At 46.8% G+C, this 11,679-nt stretch overlaps 1 protein-coding gene across 1 annotated transcript; it reads right to left on the bottom strand.

The window, feature by feature from the left end:
• Positions 1-349: 349 nt before the first annotated feature.
• On the bottom strand, positions 350-9,626 carry EIF3F (eukaryotic translation initiation factor 3 subunit F). Its single transcript, XM_060176983.1, has 8 exons — positions 9,220-9,626; positions 4,253-4,323; positions 3,934-4,013; positions 3,206-3,343; positions 1,972-2,063; positions 1,396-1,532; positions 1,149-1,262; positions 350-575 (listed from the first exon to the last, which is right to left on the bottom strand). The coding sequence occupies exons 1-8, from the start codon at positions 9,605-9,607 to the stop codon at positions 498-500; spliced, it is 1,098 nt and encodes a 365-aa protein (XP_060032966.1). The 5' UTR covers positions 9,608-9,626; the 3' UTR covers positions 350-497.
• Between the last annotated feature and the right edge of the window lie 2,053 nt (positions 9,627-11,679).

Genomic DNA, 11,679 nt, shown 5'->3' with positions numbered 1-11,679 from the left:
CAAACCCCTGTTTCTATTCATAAGATGCTACAGAAGAAAAGGGGTGAGAATTTATTTTTATGGAGATCCAGTCTGCTCTGACTATAGGTAGAAAGGGCAGGAGGACAGCGTTTCTGTCAAATCAGAAGGTAAGTCGTTATATAGTCCAGGTCAGGTAAAGGGAAGGTGGCTTGGGCTGTAGCTCTAACTCTTAGACAGTAAGATGCCAAACACACACCCAGTGTCTCCCCAGGGTACTACTCACTTTCTCCTTTCTTTTCTTTTCATAGGACAACCACTTTCTCATCTCTGTAAAAGCTCTAAAGGGTTTCTTGCCCCTTCACCCAGCAGTAGACTAACATTTGTAAGATCCTTTGTAAAAGAAAGGCTAATTTTATTTGTAGTCACAAGCAGGTGAAGGATTTCATGTGACTTGACCAAGAAGAAATACATTTCGGCTTCATTCCACTCTGAGTCCTAGTGGGTCCCAGATAGGCAGAAATGTTGTTTGGGACCCCTCACAGGTTTACAAGTTTTTCATTGAGGGCAATCTGGGACTGTGTGAGATTGGCCAGGTACGTCACCATCAACAGGTCCTGGAAGAGAAAAAAAAAAAAAAAAAGCCCAGTAAGTTAGGGGTTTGGTGAGTGGGAAGGCTGCTGTTGGCTAGATTCATGGTCAACACAGGGTGTGAGAACAGTCCAGATCAAGTAAAAGTGGAGGGAGGACAGGAGAGAACTGAGAATGGAACAAAAGAGAGAATGCTTGTAACACTTTTGCACCTCTAATGCTGCTGTTTTAGACTAGGGGTGCTTGTGTTTTAGCTGCGATCCCTCAGCATGCTGTTGGGGGAAGCCAAAGTTCAGATGGGGGAAAATAACCTTTGAATCTGATAATTTCTTTCAACCATGAATCTACACAAGAAGTCAGGGATTATCAGCAGTACTTGATCCACTGGGATCAAGGAAGGAGCAAGCGGACCTTGGACTGGTATCTCTATTTCTCCCCTTCTCCCAACCCAGACAGTAAGGGGACGGACGGACGGACACAAAGCCCTGTCTCTTCTGCCTTCCTTCAGGTTGTCTCTACACCCCCCTCCATGCACGTGGCACTGAGCGTGTGTGTGTGCACGGGCTGAGACGAGGGCAAAGCACAAGCATGGCACTTACATTAATGTTGCTGTTGAGCATGGTCTCAAAGTCATCAGGAACAATTTTGGGGACTTGGTTAACCAGACTCATCAAGAACCGGCCCACGGTATTGTCGGCTGACACCTTTCCAGACTGAGCAGCGAACAAAGATTCAATGAGGCACAGTTAATTCTCACCATGAGGACTATCATGCCACCAACAAACCTCTCAAGGATCTCGGAATGGAGATCTCTGCCTGCCTCCTGACTCTCCTTCCCGCCCTCACCAGCACGTCCTCGGCATACTGCAACACTGTGCTGAGGGCATCCTGGATTCGAGCTGATGCACCTCCTACTTGCTGTAAGTCACTCGAGAGGCCAATCACTCGGTTGGAGCTGAAACAAGTCTTCATAATCAGGTCAACTGAGGTAACAGGGGAGGGGATACAAGAGACAGAAAATCAGCCAGTCATCACGAGAGGTCTAACCAACCTGCTAGCCTTCCTCTTCCTTTTAGTTGCAGCCTACACCCCCGAACACCTCTGTTCTACCTAATCTTGTTACCGTTTCTTCCTCTGGTAGTGCTCACCTCCTTCACCCAGCTGGCCACTCGTTTTGGCTGTGTGTTGCTGGTCATGCAGCATCTGGTGCTGGCTGTTCTCCCAATTTCTCCAGTATTCGTTTATATAGGACTTTGTGTTTCATTTATATATAATGGCTGTGGCTGTGGCTTTAAGTCAGTAACCTCAAGTCACTGGTTCCTCCTCAAACCACCAATGCTCTCCACCCTTGCTACAGAATAGCACCCCCACCTCCCAAAATCTGCCATCAGCCTCTCAAGAGGACACCAGGAGGTTACTCACCGCCAATTCGTTCAGTGTCGTAATATGCATACTTCACCGTCAGAGGTGTGAACATCACCCCCATAGTTCTTCCTGGGACACCCATTAAAGTGCTGTGGAGACAGAAGCCGTGGTGAACAGGTGGCCCGGAGTGGGATTCCATGGTGAACACATGGCCCGGAGTGGGATTCCATGGCTAGTCCAGGCTGAGACCACCTGAATTCCAAGGGCTGTTCCCATAGTTCATCCCACACTCCCAATGTCTAGTTTGTGAAAAGGAACTCAGCTTTTGAATCGGGCCTGGTTCCTTTTGAGGGTTACTTTGTAAACTGTGAGATATTAGTACTGACAGCAAAACTCCTATGGAGTTAGCCACCTCAACACCTATTCCCATGAAAAGAAGTGAAAGCATGAGTATTTTCTGGGACTGGGCTCTTCATCAGTCCAGAAGATACTGACTTCTGCGTACCAAAATCTGAACTGAATTAACCTTGCTAAACGTGACTGTCTACAGAAATCTGAGATATCTGGAAAGTCTAAGAAATCAAGTAGTGACTAGAGTTTAGCAGGAGATCAACTCTCTCATAAAGACCTGCCACCCACCATCTGCCTTACTGCTTAATGGATAAGTGGTTACTGCCAGTGTCAGAAACAAGTGGCCTAAACAGTAAAAAGAGAAGCACCAATTCATGACATCACTCTAACCAAACAATTTCTTTCCAACGCCCACAGTAGCTCTGTTCTCAGCAAGTCACTGGGGGTCTTTCCCAACGCCTCCCACCAACAGGCATTTTAAACACATGCAAACTTAGTATATCAACATTTTAATGTTAATTTTGTCAATAGTGCATGTTCAATTCTGAGCTAAAAGATGGATTCCGACTAAGGATGTTCCTCCTCTCATCTGTACTGAGGACGAAAGCTCCTAACAAGGGCATCACGTGGTGATGTACTGTTGGAACCGTGGAGACTTGGCTTCTGGCAAAGACATCCCATGACAGTCTGCTCAAATACCTAATGGCTGCCATCTGAACTGGTTTAAGAGCAAATCATAGCACTGCAGAGTCTGCTGAGTAGGCATTGAGGCAGGCTTTGTTTTAGTACAAAATCTCTCTAAGGGTAGATGCAGAGCGAGGAATATGTTTGCTGGCGAGGCAGAGAGTAACACAATGAAGACTAAACCTGCTTGGAGTGGAGGTGGCTATCATCCAGGTGGGGTTTGTACCACAGAACAGTTTACACCCTTGTGGCTCACCTGACATAGGCTTTGATGCTCATGCGGCCATTCTGAAGGCTTGTATCCACGGTGAGGTGAATGGGGTTGGGGGCTTCCCGGCTGTAGTACTCGTGGATCAGCACAGAGTGCTCTGTGATGTCGTGGCCAGTAGCGTACCTGGAAAAATGGAACAGGGCTGGGAACTCATGATCCCATGTGGCACTAAAGCCAAGCATGGCGGAGACATATGTCTGTAGGTACATGGAATCCTCATGGTGCTACCCAGGGACACTCCAAGTGCCCCAAACAATAAAGCACTGATGATTATAGAAAATCAAAGGTCGAGTGGTCCGGGAGGTGGCGCAGTGGATAGAGCAGTGGACTCTCAAGTATGAGGTCCTGAGTTCAATCTCCGGCAGCACATATACCAGGGTGATGCCTGGTTCTTTCTCTCTCTTCCTAGGTTTCTCATTAATAAATAATTTTAAAAAAATTAAAAAAAAAAAAATCAAAGGTTGATTCTGAGGTCGAGAGAAATTCTAAGTCATCAGTAATGCAAACTAACAAAAACAAACAAGTTGCTCAGTAAGTTACTGAGCAACTGAAAATAAGTATTACTGACCTCAGAAGATCAGAACTGCCAACAAAACCCTGAATTCACAGCTTCTTCAGCCAATGTACTTTTAATATTCCATCTCCAAAAGAGGGCACACAGCACTGTGGCTGGTAGCAGGAAACAATCGCCAGGACACCTCCCACCAACTTACCAGCCCAGGATGAGCTCGTTTGGAGAGACTTTCTTGTGTAGTTCATACATGTTTTTAGCAAATTCCATGTCAACAGCCACCTACGAAGAAATGCAGCAAAGGAAGCTGACAAACCAGAGGCCACATAAGATGAAGACAAAGGACAAGAGGTCACACCTATAGGCATAAGAGACTGAAAGTATTTACAAATGGGAGGGCTATGAACTCCTAAGAGCTCTGGCTGTGAGCACCACACAGCACGTGGCGCAGAGGAGTCTAAGGGGAAGTCGAGCAAACAGCCGTCCACTCCACGGAGACCTCAGCTCAAACTGCCACTCACCTCATCTTCCGACTCGTTGTGTGGCACTGAGAAGCAATTGGTAACTTCCACGGAATGCTTGTCAACAGTTCCTGTGAGAGAAAATTGTCCATGTGTTCTATCACCTTAGGGCTCCCAAGAGCTGCCACACAACTTCTTTTCCCCATTTTACTGGACAGGACAAAGAGGAATTGACAGGAGGGGAAGACAGAGATGGAGATACAGACACCTGCAGACCTGCTTTACTGCTTGTGAAGCGTCCCCCCCCCCCCCCCCGCAGGCGGGGAGGGCTCAAACCCAGATCCTTGTGCTTCATACTATGTGCACTTAACCGGGTGTGCCACCGCCTGGCCCCCAAGCTACCACATACTTTTCACGTGTTTCTGGAGGTCTCCCCAAAGTCAACCAACATCTAACTGAAGCATCAGCTCGAAGTTCAGCTGTGTGCACCGATGGACACAGGATTTTCCAGAACATTTAAACTCTGGTGTGTTCTACTCCTTCGAATCAGCAAACTAGGACTTATTCTTTCTTCACAAGGTCTTTGGTTTGTGTTAATTCCCAATCTAGGGGCCGGTGGAGGCACAGCTGGTTGAGCTCATAGGTTACAATGTGCAAGGACCTGAGCTCAAGCTCCTGGGCCCCACCTGCAGGGGGAAGGCTTCATGAGTGGCGAAGCAGTGTTGCAGGTGTCTGTCTGTCTCTCTCCCTCCCTTTCTATCACCCCCTTCCCTCTTGATTTCTGGCTGTCTCTAGCCAATAAATAAATGATAATTTCAAAACAATTCCCAATCTATTCAACTCCCAGCCTTTAAGTTTTCTCTCTGTAACTCAATGAGCAGAGCTACCTGAAGTATTTTAATGTCTGTGGAGAGCAGTCACACAGTATGCTAATCTTAGAACACAAGTTTAGACAGGTTTATCTTTATTGCTTCAGCAATTTGGTCATAACCTCAATCCTGCCATCATCTAGAAACCTTCTACTTGTGAACCAGAAAAAAAAAATCCAAGTGGGGGTGGCGGTGGGGATAGATAGCACAATGGTTATGCAAAGGCACTCTCCTCATGCCTGAAGCTCCAAAGTCCCAGGTTCAATACCCTGCACCACAAGTCAGAGCTTCCCCACCCCCATTTTGTTGCCTTTGTTATTACTGTTGTCGTTGTTGGATAGGGCAGAGAGAAATTGAGAGGGGAAGACAGAAGGGCACAGACCCCTGCAGACCTACTTCACCACCCACAAAGTGAAACCCCCTCTCCCCACAGGTGGGGAGCTGGGGGCTCAAACCAGGATCCTTATGCGGGTCCTTGCACTTCACGCCATGTGTGCTTAACCTGCTGTGCCACCAACCGGCCCCTGGCTACATATCCTGTATTTTACTATAGCTCCTTTTATTGTTGCTGAGGGTCCCTCACTGACTTTTTCAGACACAAAGGAAGAAAGGATATCACTGCACCAAGCTTCCCATAGTGCCTTGAGGTCAGGTTTGAACCTGGGTCATGCACGTGACAAAGCAACTGTCCATCCTATCAGATCTTGCTTTAACATTCAACAGACTTGACAATTTCAAACCTGTGAAACAGCTGTCTTTTCTGTTATCCTTCCACTGAGCACTTATCACAGAGCACCATGCAAGGCAGGAAACTCTGAGTGGTGGTGCAGTGCTGCCATACTGCTCCTCTCCCATCTCTTAGCCTCTAATTTCACCAGCGACTTCATTTAACCACATGAAGTACCATGAACTACTGAGAAAAACCTTTAGGTTCCTAGTAAGCAGAACCTACATACACTTCATCTTTCTGTGTGATCATAATACCCAGCACTGTATCACGATCTCAAGTGAATCTGAAGATCAGCGTTAGCTGGTGTAACGAGGGTTACTCTAAGACTTGGAGCACTAAGTATAAACCTTGAGCTCAGACAGGAAACCTGACAGCGCAGTTTAAAGTTTAGTCTTTGTTGGGGCGGGTGGTAGTGCACCTGGTTGAAAGCACACATTATTTATATAGCATGCAAGGACTCAGGTTCAAGTCCCTGGTCCATGCCTGTAGAGAAGCACTGTTAAGTGGTGAAGCAGTGTTACAAGTCTCTCTCTCTCTCATATATAGTCCCCATTTCACTCAATTTCTGTCTCTCTCAAAAATAAATATATATTTTTAAAAGTTTAGTATTCGTTGACTGTCAAGTCGGTGACACAAGTCACTCATTACTATAAAGCTCAAAGCAGGACCGTCAGAATGCTCCCAGACTTTGAGTGGTAAAGAACAGAGAAAAAGGTAGCTGTGCCATGGTGCACATGGTAGAGTGCACACATTTTAGTGTACAAGGACCCAGGGTTCAAGTCTCTGGTCCCCACCTGCAGTGCTACAGGCATCTCTATCTCCTTTCCCTCTCAATTTCTGTTTTAATGGAAATTTCAATAAAAAAAAAGAGAGAGAGAGAAAGGATGGAGGGGCTGAAGCCACTTTCCTAGGAATCTTTTTTTTATTTAATATTTATTTATTCCCTTTTGTTGCCCTTGTTGTTTTATTGTTGTAGTTGTTGTTGATCTCATTGCTGTTGGATAAGACAGAGAGAAATGGAGAGAGGAGGGGAAGACAAAGAAGGGGAGAGAAAGATAGACACCTGCAGTCCTGTTTCACCGCTTGTGAAGCGATTCCCCTGCAGGTGGGGAACCGGGGGCTCGAACCAGGATCCTTACACTGGTCCTTGTGCTTAGCGCCACCTGCGCTTAACCTGCTGTGTTACCGCCTGACTCCCCCTAGGAATCTTAAAGGTCAGTGGAAGAATAACAGGGAAGACACCTAAGGGAAAGAGATCTAAAAGGTCTGTTGGAAGAAAAACAAACACACCATGGCAATATTTGCAAGGTACAGATCAAATAGAAGTTTCCTTAACAATGTTACACTCAAAAATAAAGGAAGGAGAATGTGTACGTGTGAGAGATAAGGGTAGTTAAGACAGTAACTGGGGTCAGACAGTGGTGCACCTAGTTAATCGCACACATTACAGTGCACAAGGACCTGGGTTCAAGCACCTGGTCCCCACCTGCAGGGGGGAAAGCTTCACAAGTGCTAAAGCAGGGGTACAGATGTCTCCCCCCTTTTTTTTTTTTAAACCAGAGCACTATCAGCTCTGGCTTATGGTGGGGTGGGGGACTGAACCTGGGACTTCAGAGCCTAAAGCCTAAGAGTCTCTTTGCATAACTATTATGCTATCTACCCCACCCCCTTTCCTATTTCTCTATCTTCCCCTCCCCCTTAAGTTTCTGTCCATCCCCCCCCCAAAAAAAGCTGTCAGTCCTATCAAAAAAAAAAAATAGCAACAAGACTGTAGTGAACAGTACATGAAACATAGTCTGCCAGCACAGTTACATGCTTTAAGAACTCCATTCTCACAAACTATTGGTCTAAAGTAGCCTCTCTAGTGGAACAAGACTTTAGGTAGTTTGTCCCAAAGCACATGGCTAATATTTGGGACAGTCTATTTATGAAGGTTGTCCTCTTTGCAAAACACCAACAGTGAAATGACTGGCATGTGTTCAAGTGTAGAAGTTAACACTTGCAACTGGTTTTTGGACTGGCATTGATGATCATACAGCAGCTGATGATCAGTGGTCCTCAGAGAAAGGGATTTGTTACCAAGAATTCCTTTTTAGTATTTTTCAGTTTTAAAGTTGAGCACATTATCTACTACCCAGATTTGGACATAGGCAGACAAAAAGACATTCTTCCTCTTTGGAAAAAAGCAGTATCCTAAGCACAGGCTACAACCTGTGTACACCATGGAGAGAATTACAGACAATCCTGGTGGAGACGAGGCCTCAGGGCATTAGGGACTAGCACTGGGGAGAAAGGGGCAGGCATTCAGGCCTTTAAGACACTCAGGAAAACAGAGACTGATTTAAGCACTGAAGAGGTTCCATACCAACCAGTCCACCAGCCTATCTCCTTAAAGATGCCACATCTGTACTGAATAATACGGCGTTTGCATGCTTTTAGTTTTTTAAAAATTTCTACTAACTTTTAATCATTTTGGGGAGTTGGGCGGTAGCGCAGCGGGTTAAGCACAGGTGGTACAAAGCGCAAGGACCTGCATTAAGGATCCCGGTTCAAGTCCCCGGCTCCCACCTGCAGGGGAGTCGCTTCACAAGTGAAGCAGGTCTGCAGGTGCCTATCTTTCTCCCCCCCCTCTCCATTTCTCTCTGATGACATCAATAACAACAATAATAACTACAATAAAAAAACAACAGCAACAAAAGAGAATGAATAGATATTTTTAAAAATTTTTTTTAAATCATTTTTATTTATTACTACATAAGGACAAGAGAAATTGAGAGAGGAAGAGGAGGTAGAGAGACAGACACCTGCAGCCCTGCTTCACCACTTGCAGAGCTTCACCCCCTGCCGGTGGGGACTGGGGGCTCGAACCTGGGTCCCCCGCCCCATATTTTTAGTTGGTTTTGTTTTTTGCCTCCAGGGTTATCGCTGGGGTTTGGTGCCTGCACTATGAATCCACTGCTCCTGGAGGCCATTTTCTCCCTTTTGTTTATCGTTATTATTATTGTTGTCGTTGTTGGATAGTACAGAGAAAAATCGAGAGGAGGGGAAGACAGAGAAGGAGAAAGACAGACAGCTGCAGACCTGCTTCTCCGCCTGTAAAGTGACCCCTCTGCAGGTGGGGAGCCCGGGGGGTTCCAACCGGGATCCTTAAGTTGGTCCTTGTGCTTTGCGCCACGTGCGCTTAACCCGCTGCGCTACCGCCCGGCCCCCATATTTTTGGTTTTTTAAAGGACTCTCCAACATGTTTTCTACAGCAATCGCACCACTTCACATCCCTGGAAAGCAACATGACTGAGTCGGCGGATCCAGGGGGAAACGTGGGTCACTTCCTGGGTGGCTGGACTCACATGGGGGCGCCGGCGCCGGCAGTGCGAGACACAACAGCGAAGCCCTTGGCAGCCACGTGTGCGGGGCGCCCCGCCACTCACCCAGCAGGGTCCCGATGACCCGCGCGGCGCCCTCGTTGCGGCGCTCGTAGCTGTCGACGATGGAGGCCAAGATGACCGGGTGCAGCCGCACCACGCGGCCGCCGGGGAAGGGGCCCGGGAGCGTGGGGGCCGCCAGCGGCTGCGCGGGCGTCTGCGCGGGGGCTGGCGCGGCCGCCGGGGGCTGACCAGGGGCTGCGGGAGTAGCTCCCGCCGCCGGGTCGGAGGAGGCCGGAGCGGGCGTCGGAGCGGCAGCCGGCGCGGGAGCTGGTGCTGCCGCCGGGGTCGGGCTCGGGGCCGCGGCTGGTGCCGGGCTCGGGGCCGCAGCCGGGGCCGGGGTGGAGGCGGGAGCGGCCGGAGGCGAACTTGCCGGTGCTGCCGGAGTGGCCATCTTGTCGAGAAGAGAAGGAGCTACGGGAGGAAGGTGGCGAGTTGGAGAATTCCGGACACACGATAGGCTAAGCATGCACCACGTGATCCAGATCTTAATGCCTATTGGCTACGGATTCTCGGGAGCGCTACAATTTCCTGCTCTGTTTGTAAATTCTTCCGAAGCTTGTGCTCTTTGATTTCCATCCCCTGTGCTCTCAGTAAAGTCAGGCTAAAGTGTTCCAAGTAAACCCAAACCTTCCTGGGGTAAAGAAAATGAATTTCGTAAAATGCCACAAGATGGGGCTAGAGAGCAGTGCAAGATTTGCAATTCATGCTTTCAGACATGAGGCAATGTCAAATTTCCTTGTACATTTTGTTAAAATGTATTTAATTTTTGACAGCACTGGGTTACAATATTATAGAATTTTTGGAGTACAGTTTCATATACTTATATGTGTGGAAGCCTTATTGGACTCTATTGACGTTGTAGTACCATCCAACTATTAAAATACTCCCCGCAGGGGCTGGGATCACAGCATAATGATTATGCAAAAAGACTCTCCTGCCTGAGGCTCTGAGGTCTCAGGATCTGTACCCAGCCTCAGCATAAGCCAGAGTTGAGCAGTACTCTTCTTTCTCTTTCTCCCTCTATCTCTTATTAAAATAAAATATTTTTTAAAACCAAGAAACAAGATGCAATGTGATTACCAGGTATTTTTTGAATAAAATTTGAATAAAATTTAATAATGCTCCCCTCTATCCGTTTCTGCCCCTCCCCTCTCTACGACATCCATGATAGTTCTCAGTAGTTTTGTTACTTTTTAAAAATGTCTTTTGCTTTGCTTATTTATATTCTGTTTATGAGTGGAACATCCATTATTCACTTTCTGACATTTCTCTTAGTACAATTGCCAAAAGTTTCATCCAATTTTTGCAGGTGTGACCATCTTTTTAAATATCTGCGTAGGCATGAATTCTTTTTTTAAAATAGCTGCATAGTATTTCACTGAGCATATATCCTACTGTTTCTTTATTGGATCAGCCTTTGGTAGGCATTTAGGTTGATTCCTTATTGCGGCTATTGTCAATGCTGCTGCTGGAAACATAAAGGTGCAAATATCCCCTCCAAGTGGTGCTTTCACATCCTTTGGGTAAATACCTAGGAGTGGTGTTACTGAATACAGCATTTGCATTTTTAGTTTTTAAAGGGTTCTCCATACTGTTTCCTGTAGCAGCCACACCAATCTCTACTAGTGTGCCAGAGTTTCTTTGTATCCACTTCTTCTTTTTTAATTTCTTTATTGGGGAATTAATGTTTTACATTTGACAGTAAATACACTAGTTTTTACATGCATAACATTTCCCAGTTTTCCATATAACAACAACCCCCACTAGGTCCTCTGTCATCCTTCTTAGATCTGTATTCCCCTCCTCTCTCAATTTCTCTTTGTCCTATCCAACAATGACGGCGACATCAATAACAACAATATTAAAACAAGGGCAACAAAAGGGAATAAATAAATATTGAAATAAATATTTAAAAAAGAATCCGGTTCGAGCCCCCTACAGGTGGGTCGCCTCACAAGCAGGAAAGCAGGTCTGTAGGTGTCTCTCTTTCTCCCCATCTCTGTCTTCCTGTCCTCTCTTGATTTTTCTCTGTCCTATCCAAGAACAACAACAAAGAGGGCAGCAATGACAATAATAATAACAACAATAAACAATAAAGGCAACAAAAGGGAATAAGTAGCCTCCAGGAGCAGTGCATTCGTGATGCAGGCACCAAGCCCTAGCAATAACCCTGGTGGCAAAAAGAAGAAGAAGAAGAAGAAGAGGAGGAGGAGGAGGAGGAGGAGGAGGAGGAGGAGGAGGAGGAGGAGGAGGAGGAGGAGGAGGAGGAGGAGGAGGAGGAGGAGGAGGAAGGGGAAGAGGAAGAAGAAGAAGAAGGAGAAAAAGAAGAAGGAGACCTGCAGGACTGCTTCGTTGTCTCTGAAGCTTTCCTTCTGCAGGCGGAGGCTGGGAGCTTGAACCCAGGCCCTTGTGCTCTGTAATCTGTGAGCTCAGCCAAGTGCACTACTTCCAGGTCCATTGTAA

The sequence above is a fragment of the Erinaceus europaeus genome, chromosome 17, assembly GCF_950295315.1.
Source record: "Erinaceus europaeus chromosome 17, mEriEur2.1, whole genome shotgun sequence".
NCBI classification, from domain to species: Eukaryota; Metazoa; Chordata; class Mammalia; order Eulipotyphla; family Erinaceidae; genus Erinaceus; species Erinaceus europaeus.
This window is presented reverse-complemented; position numbering and strand designations above follow the sequence as displayed.

What these genes read in the sequence shown, in the direction of transcription:
- EIF3F (XM_060176983.1), bottom strand. Translation starts at nt 9,607, where the DNA reads ATGGCCACTCCGGCAGCACCGGCAAGTTCGCCTCCGGCCGCTCCCGCC. An exon ending in AACGAGCTCATCCTGGGCTG is followed by an intron (nt 3,344 to 3,933) that starts GTAAGTTGGTGG and finishes CCATTTTTCCAG; the next exon opens with GTACGCTACTGGCCACGACA. An exon ending in AGTATGCCGAGGACGTGCTG is followed by an intron (nt 1,263 to 1,395) that starts GTGAGGGCGGGA and finishes TTCGCTGCTCAG; the next exon opens with TCTGGAAAGGTGTCAGCCGA.